General features: G+C 39.1%; 2 protein-coding genes across 6 annotated transcripts in view; one reads left to right on the top strand and one right to left on the bottom strand.

Annotated features, from left to right (window-relative positions):
* Positions 1–10,391, bottom strand: part of ASCC1 (activating signal cointegrator 1 complex subunit 1) — a 97,296-nt gene extending 86,905 nt beyond the window's left edge. The window contains exons 1-4 of one of the 2 annotated variants that reach the window (XM_007167705.2): positions 10,283–10,391; positions 8,445–8,589; positions 7,176–7,275; positions 3,158–3,255 (exon numbers count right to left, since the gene is read on the bottom strand). In XM_007167705.2, coding sequence (XP_007167767.2) covers positions 3,158–3,255; positions 7,176–7,275; positions 8,445–8,556 — 310 coding nt within the window. In that variant the 5' untranslated portion in view covers positions 8,557–8,589; positions 10,283–10,391. Of the gene's footprint in view, positions 1–3,157; positions 3,256–7,175; positions 7,276–8,444; positions 8,590–9,965; positions 10,078–10,282 lie in introns of those variants that run through there. The other variant, XM_007167707.3, reaches the window with a different exon arrangement.
* ANAPC16 (anaphase promoting complex subunit 16) lies at positions 10,091–21,511 on the top strand. 4 transcript variants are annotated; one of them, XM_057530917.1, is made up of 5 exons: positions 10,091–10,214; positions 13,359–13,527; positions 18,578–18,652; positions 19,382–19,537; positions 21,115–21,511. In XM_057530917.1, the coding sequence occupies exons 2-4, from the start codon at positions 13,386–13,388 to the stop codon at positions 19,495–19,497; spliced, it is 333 nt and encodes a 110-aa protein (XP_057386900.1). In that variant the 5' UTR covers positions 10,091–10,214; positions 13,359–13,385; the 3' UTR covers positions 19,498–19,537; positions 21,115–21,511. The 4 variants fall into 4 exon arrangements, with proteins under 4 accessions (XP_057386900.1, XP_007167773.1, XP_028018774.1 ...); XM_007167711.2 differs by lacking the exon at positions 21,115–21,511 and adding an exon at positions 19,935–20,521; XM_007167708.2 differs by lacking the exon at positions 21,115–21,511 and adding an exon at positions 10,836–11,023 and having other exon boundaries at positions 10,137–10,214; positions 19,382–20,521.
* Positions 21,512–22,190: the final 679 nt, after the last annotated feature.

Genomic DNA, 22,190 nt, shown 5'->3' with positions numbered 1-22,190 from the left:
ATAAAATATTGAAGTATTAACTCTAATAGTAGCAAAATGTGCTATGTACTTTCAAGACCACAAAGCTTGTTCCTTCCAAGCAACTGTAGAAGTTAGGACAAACAAATCGAATTATTTCTTTAATACTTCCCATTAAAGCACTTGAGGGCTTCCCTGGTGGCGCAGTGGTTGAGAGTCTGCCTGCCAATGCAGAGGACACGGGTTCGGGCCCTGGTCTGGGAGGATCCCACATGCCGCGGAGCGACTAGGCCCGTGAGCCGCAATTACTGAGCCTGCGCGTCTGGAGCCTGTGCTCCGCAACAAGAGAGGCCGCGATAGTGAGAGGCCCGCGCACCGCGATGAAGAGTGGCCCCCACTTGCCGCAACTAGAGAAAGCCCTAGCACAGAAACGAAGACCCAACACAGCCATAAATAAATAAATAAATAAAATAAATAAACCCAAAGTTTAAAAAAAAAAAAAAAAAAAGCACTTGAAATTTTCTAAAGAACAACCTATCTATTTCTTAATAAGAATGAAATTATCATACCCATTTTGTTGTAGAGAAACAAGATGGAAATTTCTAAGAAAAGAAGTAAATTATGAATGAATGAATTAACAGAAAGCCTAAATACTGTTTACCTAAGTAAAAAATTGACATAAGTAATAACCAAAAAATGTAAGAAGCTGAGATAGGATATTTTCTAATGACATTATTTATATTTTCAAATAGGATACTTTGAGAATCCAAAAGACTCAGATGCCCAGTGAAGGGAAGTATCCTAGCAGGCATTCAAATAATGTGCTATAGAAATACTGACAAAGGAGGATTTAATGGTAAACTGGGACAAAATTAAAGGAAAGTAGAAATTATAATTATTTCTGCAAGAGACAGAAAATATGGTGAGAAAATAAAAGGAAAAGGGATGGAGGGGATGGAAGCTTAAAATTCATGTTTATGTTTTATTTCTGTAAAAATTTAGTACAATATGCTAAATCTATTATTTTCCATTAAGAAGGTAGTTCAGTAGAGAATAAGACCAATAAGACATTTTCAGTTTTTTAACATAGAAAACTGAAAAGGGCACTTCAAAGGTGCTCAGGCTGATTTCCAGAAAAAGATTCAAAGTTGAGCAAACAATTACTAAAGAGCAAACATGATGAGGTTAGAAATATTCTAAAATATTAGAATATTTAAATATTCTGAGAGGACCAGAATTCACATGGCATGGGTCTAAAGACTACAATAAGGGATACAGAGGAAGAAAACAATTAAAGGCATTGATGTGAAACTTTAAAAAAACCAATTGCCTAACTACAATGACAGTAACATTTTAAAAGCATCTTCTTACATCTCATTGCCTGAGACTTCAAAACAGACTAGACCAGATCCTTATCTAGAGGAAAAATTAAAACCTACTAGATCATTTTCTTCTCTAGTTTCTCTAATTTAGGAGAGGAAAAAGAAAATAACTAATTACAGCATATACCACACCAATGCACCTGCAGTCTTGATTTCACATAACAACCCTATTTACTGTAAGCAATAAATTTGATTTTTCTATATACTTTACTTCCCTACAAGACCAATAAGCCAGTTTATCATCTTGTTTTTCAGTTAAATTAGTTCCACTAAACTCTTACTTTTAATGATTAGACACACTTATTTTTCACACTCAAATATTTGTGGTTTCTAAGTCAAAATGGAATCTTAACAACCTGTCTAACCTTTTCTGGATAAGTTTTGGAATGCCTCCAGTATCTTAAAATGGCTAATGTCTCTACATTTACAGCATGTAATAATTTTTACCAAAATAAAAATTATTATCCATCTGTTGCTATATGCATAGAAAAAATGGGGAACAGATTCAACTATTAACAGCAATTATGGCTGAGGTTTGTAACACAAGAGACTTCCCTTTATACTTTATATATAATTTCTACAAGTTTTTGTTTTTGAAACCATGTATTAATTTTTAAATCAGGAAATAAGCTTTAATGCAATTAATAAAATTACTTCAATATTTGTAACCTGAACTTTAACACTTAAGGAAAGACCCAAGTTTTTTTAACTGTAATTCTAAATATTTATTTCAGTGAGAGTCCTTCAAAAATGTCATTAAAGTCCTAAAGCTAAAGTTTGCTGAAGTTACCAAGGGGTTGGTAACTTCAGGGGCTTGGAAAATTCTAGCACTTCACTGTCCAAAACAGGAGCCCACACGCAGCTAGTTAAATTAAAAGTTAAATGAATTAGAATGAAGTAGTATTTAAAATTCAGTGCCTCAGTCACACTAGCCACATTTCAAGTAATCACGGTCCCGTGTGGCTAGTGGCTCCTGCACTGGACAGTGCAGATACACAACATTTTCACAACCACAGAAAGTTCTCCTGGACAGCGCTGCCCTAAAGTCAACTGCTACTTATCTGCCACAGTGATTATCCTTACACAGCACAAAATGAAAAGAGTACTTACTATTTTTTTCTCCTAAAACTTAATACAACCTATGAGTGTTTATGGAAAATGGATTATTGGAGGCTGCTGCACTTATTCAACATTGAAGAAGTCCTACTGCTTTAGGATGAGTTTTTTAAAATTCTGTCCCTCCAGTGCCTCTCACTCAAAGCCACTTTACAACACAAGCCTATGCCCTTGGTTCACACTGTTGCTTTAGTACAGACACTTTCTGACGTGATTTCTATTGCTAAACTATTTTTCCTCACCTGACCAGTTATTTGAATCAGGTTGTTGTTTTAATTATTACTCTTACAATTTCCTTCCTAGTCTACAAAGCAAGATAAAAACAAGAGAACAATATGGAAAGGGCTGAACTTTATTTCAAATTTGCTGATCTCACTGGTTTTCTCTAATTCTAACTTGAAATAATTCACAACTTCATTTCAAGCTACTGAAGCATGAAAGAAATCGCCTCGTCCACAACAAAATCTGGAAGCTTTATTCCATCAGTGCGTGGTGAAGTATAAAATTAAGGCCCAGGTACTCAATCAAGATAAGGTTGTATGACTACATCTTTCTTCATTTGGGAGACTGACACTGATATAAAAAGGCCAACAGCTACAGAACCACATAAAGAATATAGTCACCAAACACCTCAGTTGGGTCATATTATTCCATACACACACACAAATGATTCCAAATATAACATATATATTGGGTCTCACCAATTTCTCCTTCTTGTCCAGGCTTAGGAATGCTTATGGAAGTTTTGGTCTCCACTTCTAGTTTCTTCCTAGTGTCGCCTCTCTTTCCAACTATATGCCTATAATATAAAGAAAATTAATTAACATAAATCAAAATGTACAAGAATAAAGAACTCCATCATGTTTAAATCATATGTGGCCAGAGACACTCCCTCATAGAAAAGTGCTTCAGTAAAAACTCAGTATCTGTAGGGGAAATTACAAGTCATACAGCTTTATAGAACATACTGCATTACACTCATTGGCAAAATGATATCCTACAGCCAATTCAACCACATAGAAAGAATAACTATGCTCAATGCCTGCTTGCTTCTCAAAACTATATTCAGGGACTTCCCTGGTGGCGCAGTGGTTAAGAACCCGCCTGCCAATGCAGGGGACATGGGTTCGAGCCCTGGTCTGGGAAGATCCCACATGCCACGGAGCAACTAAGCCCGTGTGCCACAACTACTGAGCCTGAGCTCTATAGCCCGCGAGCCACAACTACTGAAGCCCACGTGCCTAGAGCCCATGCTCCGCAACAAGAGAAGCCACCGCAACGAAAAGTAGCCCCCGCTCGCCACAACTAGAAAGCCCGCGCCCATCAACAAAGACCTAACGCAGCCAAAAATAAATAAATAAATAAATAAAACAAAAAAAACCTATATTCAAAATCTGGGTCTGCACTTCAGTGAAAGGAAAGCTGGCACAGTCTCACAGGGCACTTGAATGGGTCTACAGTTTGAAGGGGGAAAACCTTGTTCTCTTAGAGAGCAAATTAACTACATTATGAGTTCACCCTAAGGGAATTATCCTTGATTAATTAAATAAAGGTAAAGAGCTTAACAAAGAGCAGGGTTCACCAGTCAGGACAGATTCAAGCACACAGAGTAAAGAGGTAACCCTCAGGTTGAATTCAAACACATAGGCACGTTTTGTTTGGGAGATTTCACCTAAAAATTGGGAAATTTTACCTAAAAATATAGATTTCTAACTTCTTTTGAAAAATTGGGAGATCTGACTACTCATGGCAAAAATAGGCTGGAACATGAGCTCGTTCCTAAAAATGGAACATGAGCTCATCACAAACCCTGTCCCTCCCTACTGTCTTTCACTGACTGCACCTCAATCATCTGCTGGCTCATTTGCATTACTTGCCTAGGCCTCCTAGCATAAATAATTCTGACAATCCAAGGTTATCTTCTGAAACCCATAGTAATTAGATGTGTTAAAGCAAATGAGACTACCGGATCCCAGGAGAAAAGTTTCAGAGTCTATAAAGCACTAAGAGACCATCACAGGACCATAAAGTTAAGAGATAAAACTTCCTCATCAACAGTATTTCAGCTTCTATGATTTCAATTACAGTATCCAACAGCACGGGTGACTATGTCTAAAACTCTGCATTTGTTTTTTACATGGGATAACCAAGCCCGGTTATTTCCATTGAGATCTACTGTAGTAAGCCAGTTTTTTTATAAAACAAGATGTTTAAAAGAGGACGAGAACTCCACAATTTCCATGTGGTTTTTCTCTGTATTGGGCTAGGGATTGTGCAGCACCAACTCCGTCAGGCCTTTGTCTTTCCAGGCTTTATCAACAAGGGGAGCTTTCAACCAGGCTCCTGTTTGTTAGCACATGGCTAGTGGACAAACTTACCATAAAGTAGTTGGCTCAAAGTGTTATTAATAGTCCAGGCACCTTAGGGAAGTGGTTGAGGTTAAGGACGCTTTACAATCAAACCTTGGGCAAGTCATTTAACCACTCTAAGCCTATTTCCTCACTTATAAAAATGGAGTGAATAATACCTAAGTAACATAAGGTTGTTTTAAGGATTAAATGTGATCATATATAAAAGGGCTTCCTAGTGACTGACACATAGCTCAGTACAGCCCATGCCATCCTCATTAAGCCCATGGTGGCATCCTTCCAGTTAAGAGTACCAGACCCAAAAGAGGTTTACATGGAAAGTCTAAAACACTCACTACAATAAAACAGATATGCAATGAAAGGGTGACTCCTTTATTGAATATGTAAGTGGAAATTCTTGCCAGATCAAGTGGTTCTCAATCTTGGCTACACACTGGTATCACCTGGGAGGCTACAAAAACTAATGATGCCTGGGTTCAGCTCCCAGAGATTCGGACTCAACTGGTCTGGGGTGCACCTAGGCATCAGGAATTTTTAAAGCTCCCCAGGAGCTTCAAATGTGCACCTGAAGTTGAGAACCACAGTATTAGATCCAGTCCGTGGACACGTGTATCACCATTAGGCTTTGATTATAAATTAGTCTGGTCAAGTAATCTCTTCCTTGATCCAAATAACCTTACATAAATGATTCATAAGAAAGAAATCTTCCTTGTATGACAATTATTTCTCAATAAGACAGGAAGGGACAGAGGGAGGAAGGAGTCTTCCTAGTAAATATTGTCTATTAATTAGGATTTAGCAGAACCAATACCTAATCTAAATTGCAAGTCATCTGGAACAAAATGAGTACTTAGAATATATAGAATTCAAAAGGTCATCAAGTTAGAATCAGATATTTAAGGAATCTTTACACAGCTTAGCAGTAGCAAATATATACATTAAGGAAGACATGTTGCATTGATTTTATCAGGAACCTGAGCCACAACTTTCTAAAATCATGTTTCTTAGAAGAAAATGTCATTGGAACCTGAGAGGAAAGTGAGCTGTCAGGATTAACATTTGGTTTCACATTCAGCCACATTCCATAAGAATTTCATCCTTAATAGCTGTTTCAGGAGATTCTCAAGGTTGACAAAAATGAAACTACTTGCCTCTTGGCGCTTAAAGGTATATGATTCCATATTTGTAGATCTCCTCTCACAGAAGATCAAGGGTAGACTTTATTCATCTGGTACAACACAGAAAAAAAAATCTATGACTTCCCAGACCAGCCTATCTCCAGAGGCACAAGCCCAAAAGAAGCCAGTCAGCCACATAAGCTAACCGCATTAGTGGTTAATAAGAGATAGAATGTGGTCCATCACGCAAGCAAGCAAGCACAGACTGAAGTGATGGCAAAGCTTCCCAAGCAATTTACATATAACGATAACTCTGGAAAAAGCACATCAGTATTTGACAAGCATTGGAGAATAACAGGACACATTCCTACCTTCAAGAAGCTTCCCATCTAGTGGGAAAAATATCAAATAGCACACAAATAAATACAAACATAAGACTGAGAAATGCTACAAAGGAAAAGTAGATGGTGTTATGAAAACATATAGTAGGGTAATCAATGTGGCGGTGGGGATGTCGGTGTCAAAGCAAGCTTCCCTAAGGAAGGAGAATAAAACTAGCTAAGGAACAGGAGAGATTAAAAGGCAAAGGGAACAGCATATGCCAAGGCTCAAAGGCAGGAAGGAACACAGCACATGTGAAGAACTGAAGAAAACCAGTTAAGCTTAAGTGCAAAGCCAGGGAAACAGTGGTGTGAAATGAGACTGAAAAATCAAGGCTAGCTAACTCATGTTCAAGATTTTGGCCACTGCTCTAATGGAAGAGAATTCTGTCTTCACAGGAAGGATGTTAATGGATTTCAAGCAAAGGTAGTAAAATAATCAGGTTTGCCTTTTAAAAAGATCATTCCACCCTCAATGTGAAGAACTGATTGGAAGAGAGAGCAAGAATCAATGTGGAGAGACCAGTAAGTAGGCTACTTGAAGTAATTCACAGATGAGGCAGCAGGGTGGCTGTAAAGAAAGAGATAAGTGGATTCAAAAGATATTTAAGAAGCAAAATCAACAGGACTTGGTGACACATGTGAAATGATGAAACTGATCTACAATCAGTCGTTAGAAATTCTAGGACATTAAACACTAAACCATTTTATCACTAGTAATCAAGCATTAAACACTAAACCATTTTATCACTAGTAATCAAGCATTGCAGTAAGTGTGGAAAAGAGAGGAATCCACTTCCTGCTATGTTTCCTAGAAATGCCTTCCCATGAAGCTGCCGGGGGCTCACTCACTTGTAGAGCAGGCTGGGGGCCTTCACAGTACACCGGAAACCTTGCGGGGTCTGCACCACCTCATAGGCTTCACAGGACTCTTCTGCACACTCCACGAGACCTGTACAGAAATGGTAACATCTTGCTCAGAGCTGCTGCTCTATGGACAACAGTCTGCTTTCTCCCCAGCTGTCCAACCATTCTCGAGGTTTAAAAAAAGCAATACACACACACACAAAACAGCCATACACTTTACACTACAGAACACTGCTTTGACATTCCTTCTGACCTGCTCTTAGAAGAAAAATAAAGAATAAAAAACACATGACTATTTTAAATCTTCCAATCTTGGAACCGTAGAAAAGGAGTATTTACATACCACTATTTAACTGTTTTCTCCCAGAAATCTAAGACACAATAAAATTTTTTGTACTGTTTTTTCTTTTGGAGATGTGTTTCATGTAACATAAAATTCATTCTCCTAAAATGTACAACTCAGTGGGTTTTAGTATTAAAACACAAAATCACTTCAGTGAATGAGGTAGGAGTGATACTGGAGAACTTACTCCAAACAGCCAAGACAAAGAGAAAGGAGGAGGGTGAAATAAAGGAGCTCAAGGCCCCAAGGCAAAAGGGAAACAGTAGGGAGGACCAAGGGGAAGACTATTCCTCAAGGCTCAGGGCCTAATGGAAAAACTTACAAACCAAAAGGAAAAGGAAGCAGAGAACCTGAAAGGCCCTATTTGTGCGTTAAACCCAAGTCCAAGTTAATCAGCCTGAAAATATTGCCCATCTCAACGGTTTAGTTTAGTTCTTAAAAATCATCCCTATTTTAAATAGTAATAATGTTGGTTGTGTATTTGAAACTGCCTGTATATGACTGCAAAGAAGAAAAGAAAAATTACAACACAACAATAATAATAACAACAGCTAACACTGGGCACATGTTCATTTATTTCAATAATTTATAGAAATTACTTCATAGCTTTACAGATAAAAGAACTTCATTTTGCCACAGGTTATTAATGGTTAATATTAATAGTTAACTAAAATTACCCCATATTACACTTAAGCCTTTGCACAAAGATGAGACACAACCTGATGTATGAACTGAGAGCACCTCATCAAACTCACTCATCTGTCCCCTCGGACATCAACACAAAGGGAGCTATGAGAGCCCAAACATCTCAAATTTCAGGGCTCACACAGAAATACACTGAAACAAAGAACTGCTTCTACAATACGGAGAACATTTTACTTCTAATCTGACCAAAGATCAACCAGGATTACCTTGATAACAGTCATCATCTTCGTCTTCATGTTGATAAGTCTGCTCTTGGATGGGATTCTTCCTGTAAACCCGTCCACCAATTCTTATAAGCTGTGGACGCAGAACTTCCATGATACTTTCTCCAAACAACAGTCCTGTGAAATACTGAAAAATAAACGATCACCTTACCTTTTGTTTTAATCATAAATAAAACCCCACCTCTATTATGTGGATCTTTACGTAGGCCTAAAAGGGCATAATTGGGCATCAGTTCACAGTACATCCTAAGCAAAAGCAGCATTGTTTCCACTAGATTTCCCCTACCTAGAAGCTGTTTTAAATCAATTGCTGCATTTTCCACTACACTACACCACTCCTGGCACACTCTAGACAGTAATTTGTAAGCTATTCAGCATTCCCCCCAGAAATGATTAAAAGATACTGAGCCCATCCATGACTTTGAAAGAGAGAATAGAGATCTCTTCATTACTTTAACCTAAAGGGAGTAAAATGCAACCTTCTGTGCTTATCTAAACATTTGCAAAGTGTCTTACCCTCACTATCCAGCACGACCTTTAAGAGAATTAGGGATATTTAATACACTTATCCTCAAGGGGAGGACAAAAAAAACCCCTAAATTCTTTTAGAGGTGCTAGAAATATATACCCAACAATTAGATCCAGTTGCCTATCAAAACAAAGTTAAAATATGACTTAACCAACATGGTTCTCCAAACCAACACATTGCTGAGGGGAGGAATCCGATTTCCGTAGGTCACTGCTCAAAAACTGTACATCACTCACAGAGAAGCCAAGTTTCCAGTCACCATTTAATGAATCAGTAATTTACGAAGCAAAGGTTCCTTACGGGTTAGCTGTGGTTATGTTTAACCGGTGTTCCTACCACGTATGTTAGATGGTCTTGAAGCCCAAAATAACTTAAAAGAGTGCCCCCTCCCAAAAAAACAATCCTTACTAAATACACTAATGCTCAATCCAACCTCAGCAAGTAAGTCACTTTAATTGGTAATTTAATTGGTAATTTGCTTACAGAACCAAGAGGAGATTTCGTGTTGTGAGAAATAACAATATAAAAGGTAAACAGACTTGAATGTCGGAAGAGGGGGCATAATTAGCAATAGTTTAATGACAATATACCCTAGTGCCCAATTTCCCAGGACCTCTCACACACACACAAAAACTCTCCACAAACACAGACTTTAATGTTAAGGTCGGGACCTCTCACACACACACAAAAACTCTCCACAAACACAGACTTTAATGTTAAGGTCGGGCCTCAGACTGAGCTCTAGAGGGGAGATAGGGTTGTCTCAGAGACAGGAAACCCTTCATCTGCCTTTCCTATACGGCCCTGGGCTACGAGACTGCTCATTAGGAATGATGGGAAAATAACCAATTTCACCCTGCTTCGCGGTGGTTTGGAGAGAGAAAGAGAGACAGAGAGGAAAGCAGAAGGCCTGCAATGTCGTGGGGGAAGATGAAACCCTGAATCATAAAAACGAGCAAAAATAAAACGAGTACGTCAAAGCAAACGAAGAGAAAGTGGCTCCACTGCGGTAGGAAAACCTCCGTAGACACAGCAGACGAAGGACCCGGAAGGCCTCTTCGAGAACGCGTTCCCAGCGCCTCTCCGCCCCGACCACGCCCACCATTGCACGGGCACGCGCACGCCGCGGCCTCGAGCACACCGCCGCCCTTGTCGCAGTAAACGGGGCCGCTCCGGCTGGCCTTGGGGGCGGGGCTGTAGAGGAAAGGGCCAAAGCCGCGGAGGTAAGTGGTCGAGGGCTCAGGGACCCTCGGGAGCTTGGTGGAAAGGGAGTTGATCCCTAGGATCCTACCTGCAGGGACTAGTAAAATGGAGAAAGTAGGTGGAGAAACAGGAGCCTGCCGCAGAGGGCGTGTTAAGAGGAAATTTCCTCAGGCCGCACCAGACTAGTGCGCATGCGGACCGAGGGGTGGCGCCTGCGCAGTGGGGCAGCGCCGATGTCGACCGCTGGGGACCGGGGTGGGGGGGGGGGGGGGGGTGAGGCTTGGAGTTAGCTTGGGAACCGTTGGCATTCTGCCCCCTCCGCTCTTCTACCCCTTTCTTTCCACCCGACCTGTTTTTAGCTGCAGCATCTTTTTGAATGGTAATCCAGCTCTTTGGAATGATTTCTTAATGATGGAGTTTAATGATTTGCTTGTAATAATTTGCCATTGTACCAGGGTACTTCCTTCAACGTCTTTTTGATACGGAGACTTTTTCAAAAGGAAGGATTCTTTTTAAGAACATAAGCTTGTATCTGCTAGGAAGGAAAGTAGTTTATGAATACGAGGTCATCCCTATCATACATGAAGTAAATGTGTTGATCATCTTATCACTGTGAACACAACCATGCTGTATTTCCCCAGATAGCATTGCTCTACTATAAGGATCTCTACTGCCGATAGTTCCGACTTCCTTGATGGGGTCAAATACTTCATCATCAGTATTTAAACATTCAACAAAATTTTACTGAGCACCTACCTTAGGCTTGGCAGCCTAATGAGAGAAACAGTTGTGTGAATAGATCTGCAGAATAAGGAAGAAAAAGAAAACGGTAATGGACCAACCCTCATGACACCAAGCTTCTCTATCCCCTGCATAACCTTTGCTGAGCTGCTAGCTCTGTGTTCTGTTATTTGTTCATCATTCATTCAGGAAACATTGTGATCCAGGTTCTGTGCTAGGCTTTGAGGGTAGAAAGACAACTCTTTCCCCTTTTCCTAAGAAAGGGGTTCTTCCTAAGATCTTGAACCTTAAAATGAAAGTGTCGAGTGCATTTTCCCTCCTCCTGAGCAGGCCCTTTCTCCTCTAGGAGTCATTTGACATTGACACTCTATGTCAAATGGGAAGAATTAGGACATTTCCCATGAGTAAGTGTGTTGAAACATAAGTATGAAAAACTGGGATCTGCAGAGGAAAAAAAAAGATTCAGGACTAAATATCCATCAGTGATTTTGGGTAGCTAATATTAAGTATTTACTCTGCCTATAACCGTTCCAAATGCTTTAGTTATATTAACCTTCCTGACACCTCTGGTGTAGGTACTATCATTATCCCCATTTTAGAGATGAGGCAACTGAGAAGCAGAGAGGTTAGGTGATTTGTCCAAAGTCATACAGCAAGTTAAGTAAAAAAACCAGGACATGAACCTAGGCCAAGAGGCTTCAGAGTCTGAGCTCTTAATCACTATGCTGTTTTACCTCTCACATAGCACATGACATGCCAATGAAGCAATTGCTTAAAAAATGGCACGGCAAATAAGCTAAAGTCCCTACACCTCCGTTTTGTTTTGTCATCTGTAAAATGGGGGAATCGGATTAGCTGACCTTTAAGGAATCTTGTGATTCCTGTGAAATGTTTAACTCATTTAGCAAACATTTATTTAAATCAGCAGCTACTTAGTATAGGCCAAGCATAATGTTTGGTTCTGGTGATCAGAATGCCTGCCTTCATAGAGAAGTTACAAACTAGTGTTTATTGTTGGTTTCACTTTAACTCCTGTTACCACCTGCTGGTAGCATGCAAAATTTAACCTAAATCTTTAAAGCTAGAAATTACTTAGGTGTATCTTTCCACCTCAGCAGAAAACTGCTTATTTATGTTAAAGTTAGTGCTAATTCTGCACTCCACTTTTCAACCCTGGCTGTTTTGTTGTTGTTTTTTTTTTTATATCTTCTAATTCCTGTACCTTTTTTAAAATAAATTTATTTATTTAATTTTTGGCAGCGCTGGGTCTTCGTTGCTGCACGCGGGCTTTCTCTAGTTGCGTCGAGCGGGCTTCTCATCACGGTGCTTCTCTTGTTGCGGAGCATGGACTCTAGGCACGCGGGCTTCAGTAGTTGTGGCACACGGGCTCAGTAGTTGTGGCTGAAGGGCTCTAGAGCGCAGGCTCAGTAGTTGTGGTGCATGGGCTTACTTACTCCGTGGCATGTGGTATCTTCCTGGACCAGGGCTCAAACCCATGTCCCCTGCATTGGCAGGAGGATTCTTAACCACTGTGCCACCAGGGAAGCCCTGTTTTTTGTATTGAATGATAGTAGTTCTGAGTTTGCAGGAAGACTACAGTATTCTTTTTAGAAAACATAAACTTTTTAGAATCTTTTGTAAATGTGTAGTATAAGCTTCTGTTTTGAACTCTTTTAAGGAGTCGTGTATTCGGTACAGATTTTTCTCATTTACATTTGGACTTTCTGATTTTTTGATGTGACATAATATTAAACACTCACCATTCCTCTAATTCCTAATAGGCCTTGAATTCTAAGATCATTCCTGTACTATTAATATTTTGTTCCAGTTTTGGGACGCCACCAAGTGATCAATTTGGGTATTACATTTGAATGCAAAAGTTGTGGGGTTTTTTTGTTTTTTGGTTTTTTTTAATGAAAGGGCCAATATGTATTTCCTAACCAATTCCCCTTCCTTGGGAACAGAACACACTGTTATTCTGGAATTTTATTTGGAAAATTTTATAAGTGAATTTCTTGGTGTGGCTGGGTCAGGATGTGTCCAAGACAAACTACCCTATGAGGCATGGCTGTTTTATCCTCATATAATTCATTTCCTCAGTTAAATTGCTACCTTGGCACTGCCGTATCACCACTTCATAAGCTATAAATCACCCACAGTCAATCCCAAGTGACATAAACAGTTTGCTAATGGTAGGAAGTAGTGTTTCGAGTAGAAAAACTAAGAATAAATATATTTTCACTTAAAATCCTGAGTGACATTTTGGCCTGAGGCATCAATAAAAGATCGTGGAGTACAGAGGGCAGAAAAAATTGGAGCTAATTCTTGACTTAACTGTATGCTGGCTTTCATGGCAGCTAGAATGAAATGTTGTCAATCTCACTTCCATAAACTTGCCAATTGCTGTTTTTCTTTCTCTGTAGTGCAGTGAGAATTCTACTAGAGAGGAAATGGCTGCCTCCTCATCATCCTCCTCAGCCGGTGGGGTCAGTGGAAGTTCTGTCACTGGATCTGGTTTCAGTGTCTCAGACCTTGCCCCACCACGGAAAGCCCTTTTCACCTACCCCAAAGGAGCTGGAGAGATGTTAGAAGGTGATCTCATGCTGCTTTTTGCTGAATAATTGGATTCAGACCTGCTATGAATATTAATTGTAAAGAAGCTATTAAGTGGATTAGAGACAAGTTTGCCCTGATTTCAGCTCCATATTTCATTTCTTGTCCCCATTTCAAAATAATATCTTTAAAACATAAATCTTTCTCTAGAATCAGAATTTTGGAGCTGAAAAAGACTTTGGAAATCAAGGAGGTCATCTAGAGTTATTTAGACCCAGCAAAGATAAAGTAATTTGACCATGTGAAAGGACAAAGTCAGCACTGGAACCAGGAATTCTGTTGAGCTCCTGCTCCAGTTTGCTTTATCTTGGCACCAGTCTGCTTCCCTATGGTTGGTAGGTTTGATATATTTTTTTCTAATATAATTCATCGACAGCTAGATTAAGAGATTCTGAGAGGAAATAAAAACCAATTTACTACTCTTGTATGTGCAGATGACTCTCCTGGCCCACTGCAGGACAGTGCTGTGTGGTTTTTCTAGCACTGGAGCTGGATTTGCATCAAATCATCCCCCGTCTTATTCAGCACACATTTGCAAACTGGCTGGCCAAGATCGGGCACAGGCTGTAAGCATGAAACAGCATTGGTACCTAGAATTTATCAGATTCATGTCATTTTAGGATCTGGACCAATAAATTCTTAATAGGGAGCATAAAAATCACCGGAAGAGCTTATTTAAAGTGTACCTTTCTGGCTCACCTTAGAGATTCCAAGTTAGTGTAGGTTATAGCACAGGAATCTCCATTTTGACCAACATCCAGGGGATTCTCATGAAAATGGTCCTTAACTGTTAAACTATTCATCATACCTTGAAAAAAATTACCAAAGAACCTATCAAGGATTCAAAATCTACTTGATTCTAGCACATCTGTGCTTAATTATATATTGATCTTTTTTGCTTTAAATATTGCAAATCTCACTAAGTATATTTAAAAATCTGGAAATGTCTGAGAAAGGTACAAACTGTAGTTGAGAGTTGGCTTTTGGGGGTAATCTTTATTCATTTATATCAGGTATAATAAAAAGCAGAGGTTTGGATTAAGCCAGGACAAACAGAAGAATCATTTGTGACAGGAAAACATGGGAAGGCTGGAACCATAAGGCTTTTTAGAATTGGTTCAAGTCATGATTAGTAGACAGTCAGTCAGTGATACATCTGAGGTGTGTGTACTTCTGTCTTTGCCCTTTTGTTTTCTTCAGTTGTGTTAGCTGAATACTCAAGCTAGCATCACTGAGTCTGGAGGTAGCGAATATTTGGTGCCTTGTTTACCATATTTGGCGCTAAAAATAAATTATGACTTCAGTTATATGCAGCAGAGACCTGGTATTAAGGAAGCTTCCCACAAAACAAACCAGAAGTTGGAGGAACTTAAATTGCTTAATGAGTTTTGTAGCAGGAGAAGAGGAATCATCATTTAACAATGGACCCTAAGATTGAAGTCATTTAAATTCTAGCTACAGGAGGAATTTAATACAGGAGGTACCTCCTTGGTCTCAAAGCTATCAGCATTCTTTGTCAGTGTACACCAGATTACTTGGAAACACTAAAGAAGAAAGGCTTCTAAAATGACTCTAAATGTTGATATTCTAACAAGTTATAGTTCTATCCACTTCTATTCCATCCCATTATGCTTCATGGGGGACTGTGTTGCCTTTCTATTGTAGAATGAATTTAAATTAAGTTTAAATTCACAGTGCACAGTTTTGATTCTCTTCCTCGGGTTTAAAGTTTCACCTACATTTTAAAGCTGCTTACATTTAAGGACAGACTATGAAAACTTAGAGATGGTAGTCCTTGAACTATCCTGGTCAAATGAAGAATGTTAAATTGAAAAGAGTACCCTTAAATGTGAGTTAATAAGGATGCTAGTTTGGAAGCATCATCTACCATGTTTATAGGTGATACTATTATGCAAGTAATCTAACACACGTGAACCTGACCATTTTTCTTACGGTAGTTTAATCGAATACAGGCAAAGCTTGTTTTGTTGGGCTTCGCAGAAAGTGTTTTTTTTTTTTTTTTTTAACAAATTGAAGGTTTGTGGCAACCTTGCCTTGAACAAGTCTGTTGGCGCCATTTTTTCAACAGCACTTACTTCGTGTCTCTGTGTCACATTTTGGTAATTCGCACAATATTTCGAACCCCCCATCAGCAGAAAGATTACAATTCACTGAGGGCTCAATGATGGTTAGCATTTTTTAGCAATAAAGTATTTTTTAATTAAGGTACGTACATTGTTTTTTTAGACATAATGCTGTTGCACACTTAATAGACTACAGTATGGTATAAACATAACTTTTCTATGCAATGGGAAACCAAAAAATTAGTGTGACTTGCTTTATTGCAGTTGTCTGGAACTGAGCCCACAATATCTCTGAGATATGCCTGTATGAAAATAGAGAAGGAATAGTTGCCTCTTCAGAGTAAGGAACAAAAGCAATTAGGAATCAAGGTTGAATGCTGTCTATAATCTTAACAGGTTAATCTGATCTTGCGTCCTCCTAAATCTAGGAAATAATAAACCCAAAAAACCTGTACTTAACCTTGTGATTTAACTTTTTTGTGTACCTGCTCTCTGATAACAGACATCTCACATAAGCAGTATACTGTACAGGACTTTTCAGCATTCCCCTGCCCTTGGCTAGGATTGTCCTCACCCAGTTACTGGTAAGCAAATTAGAGACTGCCTTCCAGCCCAAAAGGGGCTGAATTTTAGTGACATTGTAGGCCACTGAAGCATAAATTATCTGCCATTGCCTGTTTTCCTGCTGTGAGGTAATATTCTTTTAAATGAATTTGTTAGCATCCTATTTATTGGAGTTGGCAATGGTGTTAGATTTGGACAATTTACTGAACTTTTCACCATTTATAACCTTTACTTGTCCCTTAAGAGGAAAGCTGATGTATTGCTACTTGGTGTGTTACAAAGGGTTTGATTACAATTTCTAAATGGAAGACAGATTGCCCCAGGCTGACTCCTCTGGAGAAATTCCAGGCTTTAGATTGGTACAGATATCACATCTAATAGGATGTGGCTAAGAAGCAGTAGACTTTGTGGTTAATACAGAGCTGCAAATCAGCAAAAGTGTGTTCCATAGACATATAGAGTGGAAAAGTGATATGCAGGTGCCTTTTTGAAAGATTAGCTTACATCCTTTTGCTTTGAAGTTCATTACCAAGGGAAATATGCAAATGTTATAATTTAAGCATTTATCCTAATAACACCTGTGATCAAATGTAAGTGGGAGGTAGCACTTGCAAGAGCTTCCAAACAAATCTTGGCCTGGTCCTAACAGCCAGAATCCCCGCTGCCTTGTGTGAGATCCTAAAGTTCAGGATCAAACCACCTGAGAAGTGAGCTCTAATTCTCTATGCTTTGCTCTTCCTAAAATAAAACAAATTATAATTTGATCCTTTAAGCAAGGGTATGAATGCTGGCATATTTACACAAAAGAGGCATAATAAATTGCATCATTAGTGTCAAATGTTCACACAGTCCCTCTTCCTATAGTGGGATTCATAGTTATTTTCTGGCCATTGCCCTTATCTAAAAAACTCAGTAATATCATTAGCTTACCTAGATCTTTAAACTGGACAGCCAGTATAATATTTAGTTAATTGAAAATAAAAAGTTTTTTGCTCAATTTAGATGATATGCTCACAAATGACTTACATTCAGCCAGAGGAATAGGGGTGGGATGAGGGAATAGGATCATATCCCGTGTAGCACAGTATTTAGAAAAGAGATTGGATTTAAATAATAACACTCTCCCCGAAGTCTACATCACTATATGAAAGAAATTATATTTTGAAATATTATACAATATGTATATATCAATGCATAATATATTTTCATACATATGTATGGAAATAATTATATATATTATTTTTGCATCAGTTTTGAAGATAATATTAGAAGCCCTCTTGGTTGTATATTCAAGCTATTTGGATACAGTATCTATAGTTTTTCTTATTTTTTTACCATGAGCTTCTGAAATAAGGTGTCTGCCTTGCGTGAAACTCAGCATGAAGCCAGGATGTGTTAGTCCTATCTCCTTGTCACTTAATACCTGGCTGACGCACCAACCCATGATTGATGAGTGAGTGCGTGACACCCAGTAGTGCTGGCATGAGCTACCGCCTAAAAAAAGACAGCTGTGTCCCCTCCCTCCATTTGTTTTAGGATTTTTGCAATAAGATCCCTTCACCGAATGGTTTCGGCTACCGCTTTAAAAGTCACATTTTCCTACATGAGTTCTTTGTCTTTGGGGGTATGTTTTGCTGTATCAGCCCTTGCCTGACAAGGAAAAACATGAACTAGCTTATGTTTCACAATCATCTTTCAAGTACTGGGGTGACTGAGTTAGCTACCTTCTTGTAGCCAGTTCTTGGCACCAGTACAATGCTAGGTTCTGAAGTTGCACCATACCCTTATGGCCATGCAAATTGCAGTGTTTTGATTCAGTTGGAAAATCAAGGTTACAGTTGGCGTTTACAGAATGAAGCTTCCCAGCAGTGTTTTGTGATGGCCATAGTGATGTAATTTGAAATATAAAATATCAACAATAGCTATTTTTCCTCAGCTTTACTTTTTAGAATGAAACTGCTTAAGAGTGTTGGTGTACCTTTGTATTTTGAAAGCACGGGAGCCACATGGCCAAATATGTAAGCTGTCAGTGTTTGCTTGACATACACAATAGGAAAACATTAAGAAATTGTCAGGTTAGGATGGGGGAAATGTTGACCAGGACATCAAACTGGGGTTTCTTGTTTTTGTTTTTTTAACACTATTTTTAAACTCTTTAACAAGCGGAGGGACTATTTTAATATTCTAGGTATAGAAGAAGTAGCTTTTATAACACAACAGTGTTAATTCTAAGTGAAACAGAAGTCCTCTTTGTAAACACTAAAAACTAGACCCCGAATGTAAAAGCAGGGAAAAGAATGGACATGTTTACTAGGTTTATCAGGCACCATTAGATTAAAATGGATTAGAGCAGATTAACACTTTTCCTCTTCTCTTTGTAGATGGCTCTGAGAGATTCCTCTGTGAATCCGTTTTCAGCTATCAAGTGGCGTCTACGCTTAAACAGGTGAAACATGGTAAGCACATGAGTGTTGTGTACTTAACTGTGAGAATAAATTTATTGGGGGGTGGGAGAGGGGGACTTAGAAAGGTCAGAGTGCTCTGTAACAAAAACTCAGCAAGGCTGTTTAAGTGGACTTTCCAAATTACCTGCAGACAAGAACATTGTATGGTCTTAATCCAGACATAATGTCCACATTGAGGCTTAAAGTTGAAGTCAAAGGGGTTAGTTTTCTAGGGGAGTTAATGCTTCCTACTCTGCTTGTATTGCTTTTTCCTCTCCTTTCTGAAACCTTCTTCTACTGTTGTCCTCCATTGGTTACCATCATTATCTGCACCTTTGGGTATTTATGTAATACCTCTTGGTCTAACTGGACTCTTAAGATCCTGGTAGCACCTTTTCTGTTCCATCATCCCTTATCAGGTCTTCATTTATGCATCAGGGAACTCTGTTCTCCCCACCAAACCAGACCATTTCTCCATAGAGAGCATAATGTCGGGGGGGAAAGCTGCAATTGCCTGTAACCCTAGGTTTTTAGTATACAAATCACAAATTTAGTACACAAATGGAATGGAGGATAAGTACTACTTTTTCTTTTTTTTTTTTAAGATAAGTCTTCTAACCAACACAGGGTAAGACCCCATTACTAGAATCTTGAGGGGGAAATCCTTCTAGAAATTACTTTTAAATCAGTAATCATGTTGGTGGTTGGTATATTATATATTATCTCCTTGATTCTTTACAGATCAGCAAGTTGCTCGGATGGAAAAACTAGCTGGTCTGGTAGAAGAGCTGGAGGCAGATGAGTGGCGATATAAACCCATCGAGCAGCTGCTGGGGTTCACACCCTCTTCAGGTTGACCTTGCCTGGACAGTCACCTCTGGGGCACAGCAAGTGCAGGTCCAGTGAGGAACTTTTCTTACAGCTTACATAGCCATCTAGAGATTCACAGCTCCATCACTGAATTGTTCATTCACATCCATACTTGGTTTCTCTGTATCTATCCACAAGCAACGAATACTTAAATGTGTGATCTTACAAGGACATTTTTTGTTTATTTGTTTAAAAAAGTACTGAGAATCAGATTTAGGCAATTGGCATCACAGAACCAGGAGGTTTGGGTTTAAGAGAGATTTATAAAACTTCACAAGCCATGACACATGCCACAATTGGCCAACAGAATGGCATCCCTCCTGTCAATTCATGCAGTTCCTAGAATCCTCACCAGTCAAGTCCAAGGTCGGGATCTGGAGTTATAAAATACAGCATTTCTGACCTAAAACTGTTCTTTTTGCAGATGAATGTGATTTCAACTCAGGACCTGTCCAAATTAGGAATTTTTTAATGTTTGGGATTTTTTTTCTATTTTTAGACATCTAATTCTATAGATTCTATCTTTTTCTAACCTCCTCTAGGCATGCCAAATGCTGGCAAAAAGAATTGCTTTTTGAATGTTGAAGTTCTGGTAAAAATAAAGCAGTGAGCAAAATCCTTTTAAACACAGAAATCCTGAGTTCATCTTGTTGGTGGGCTCAGGCAATTCTGTAGCAAATAAATCCTTTGACAGAGCTCCAAATTGGTTTCTTTATCCTTTCAAAGCCTCAGGGATTTGGGATAGGGGAAAGAGGTCAAATTACTTTTTATAAGAAGGGAATCTAAAAACCATTTCTCCTAAGCAAATGGTAGATTTGCTTTCTCTCAGGGATATTTGTCTTTTTAGAAGTATATGAATTTATCATCAATATCTGAGTAGGTTTTTTACCATGAAAAGGAAAAACCTGGAAAGCTAAGAGGTGTCTTTTGTTTTCCCTCATGGGACCCCAGGGTCCACACTGCACAGTTAGGAGAATCATTTATTAAATTGTATGCAAATTTTGCCTCAGACAGCATTTGCCTTTCTCCTCATTAATAACTTGTACCTGACCTGCTTAGAGTTGGTTAATTATGAATAAATAAGATCCCAGTAGCAAATGGCCTTAATCTCAGGAGTTCAGAATGTTTTAACACATAGTATATAACAGGCAGGTGGTGACCTCATTGAGTCGAAAAGGAATCTGAGCACAGGGAAGTTAAAGACCTGCTCATGGCCACGTAGCCCAGACAGAAGAAAATCTTGGAACTTGGAATAGATTGCAGTTGATTGACAATTCAGCCCACTAACCTTGTCTCTGAAGCACATCAGAACACAAAAATTACCAGTCCTCAAACTCACCTACTTCCATATTAATACTTCTTAACCTAAACTAGTTCCATATTTGAAAGCCATTGAGTTTCCTAACATTGTCCTTTTTGGCATCAACCATCTTTATGATTACCAAAGGAAAAATTTAAAATACCTAGTCTGCAATAAACCTTTAAATCATATTTTCAGTGACAGTTCACAAGCAATCACTAACTTTCTCTCATTTGATTTATGTAACTGTACAGCACAGACGCTGTATTACCTCATTGTTACCCTTTGGTATTTGAACTTACAGAATTTTTTTCTCGGGCTTCCCTGGTGGCGTAGTGGTTAAGAATCCGCCTGCCAATGCAGGGGACACGGGTTCAAGCCCTGGTCCGGGAAGATCCCACATGCTGCGGAGCAACTAAGCCTGTACGCCACAGCTACTGAGCCTGTGCTCTAGAGCCCGCGAGCCACAACTACTGAGCCCACGCGCCACATCTACTGAAGCCCGTGCACTCTAGAGCCCGTGCTTGCAACAAGAGAAGCCACCGCAGTGAGAAGCCCGCGCACCGCAACGAAGAGTAGCCCCTGCTCGCGGCAACTAGAGAAAGCCCGTGCACAGCAACGAAGACCCAACAAACACAGCCAAAACTAATAAATAAATAAACAAATAATAATAAATAAAATAAATTTATATTGTTTGGGGATTTTATAGCTTCATAGCTTTCCTTAATTTCTCCCAGATATACAATTACATTAGCATAGTTCATTTAAAAAAAAATTTTTTTTCTCTTTAAGTTGGACATTTCCTTTTATGACCTTAGAAATTGAAGAGATCCTAGAGTTGAGCAGAAATACTTTCTGAAGCACCTTTCCCAGTGATGATTCAGCTTCTACTTGAGTGCTGCCAGGAACGAGACCCTCACTATTTGAGGATGGCCCCTCCCTCTCTGCACCTTTCTGTTGGTCGTTATGTCTCATCCACAACTCCTATTACCATGTTTTGGGCTTGAAAATGGACCTGTTGTTGCTCATCTTTCATCCCCTCTGCACTCATTATGTGCCAGCCACTCACAGGCATTAATCATAATCCTTTCAGTAATGCTGTAAGATGTGTAACACCCCCTAATACAGAAGAGGAACTTGAAGCACAAAGCAGGCATTACTACATGCCAAGGCTGCATAGCTAAGTAAATGGCCGAGTCTGGATTTGAACTCAAAGTCTGCCAGACTCCAAAGCTAAGATTATTTTAGTTGTATCATGCGGCATCCCATTGAGCCCAACCCAGGGCCTTGTACAAAGGAAAATCCTAAAACCTTCTTTTTTCTTTTTAATGATAAAATGAATTAACTACCTGGAGGAAATAAGCCTTGTCACTACCCTCC

Source organism: Balaenoptera acutorostrata, chromosome 16, assembly GCF_949987535.1.
Source record: "Balaenoptera acutorostrata chromosome 16, mBalAcu1.1, whole genome shotgun sequence".
Taxonomy (NCBI): domain Eukaryota; kingdom Metazoa; phylum Chordata; class Mammalia; order Artiodactyla; family Balaenopteridae; genus Balaenoptera; species Balaenoptera acutorostrata.
The sequence above is the reverse complement of the archived record's forward strand: the minus strand, read 5'-3'. Positions and strand labels throughout refer to the sequence as shown.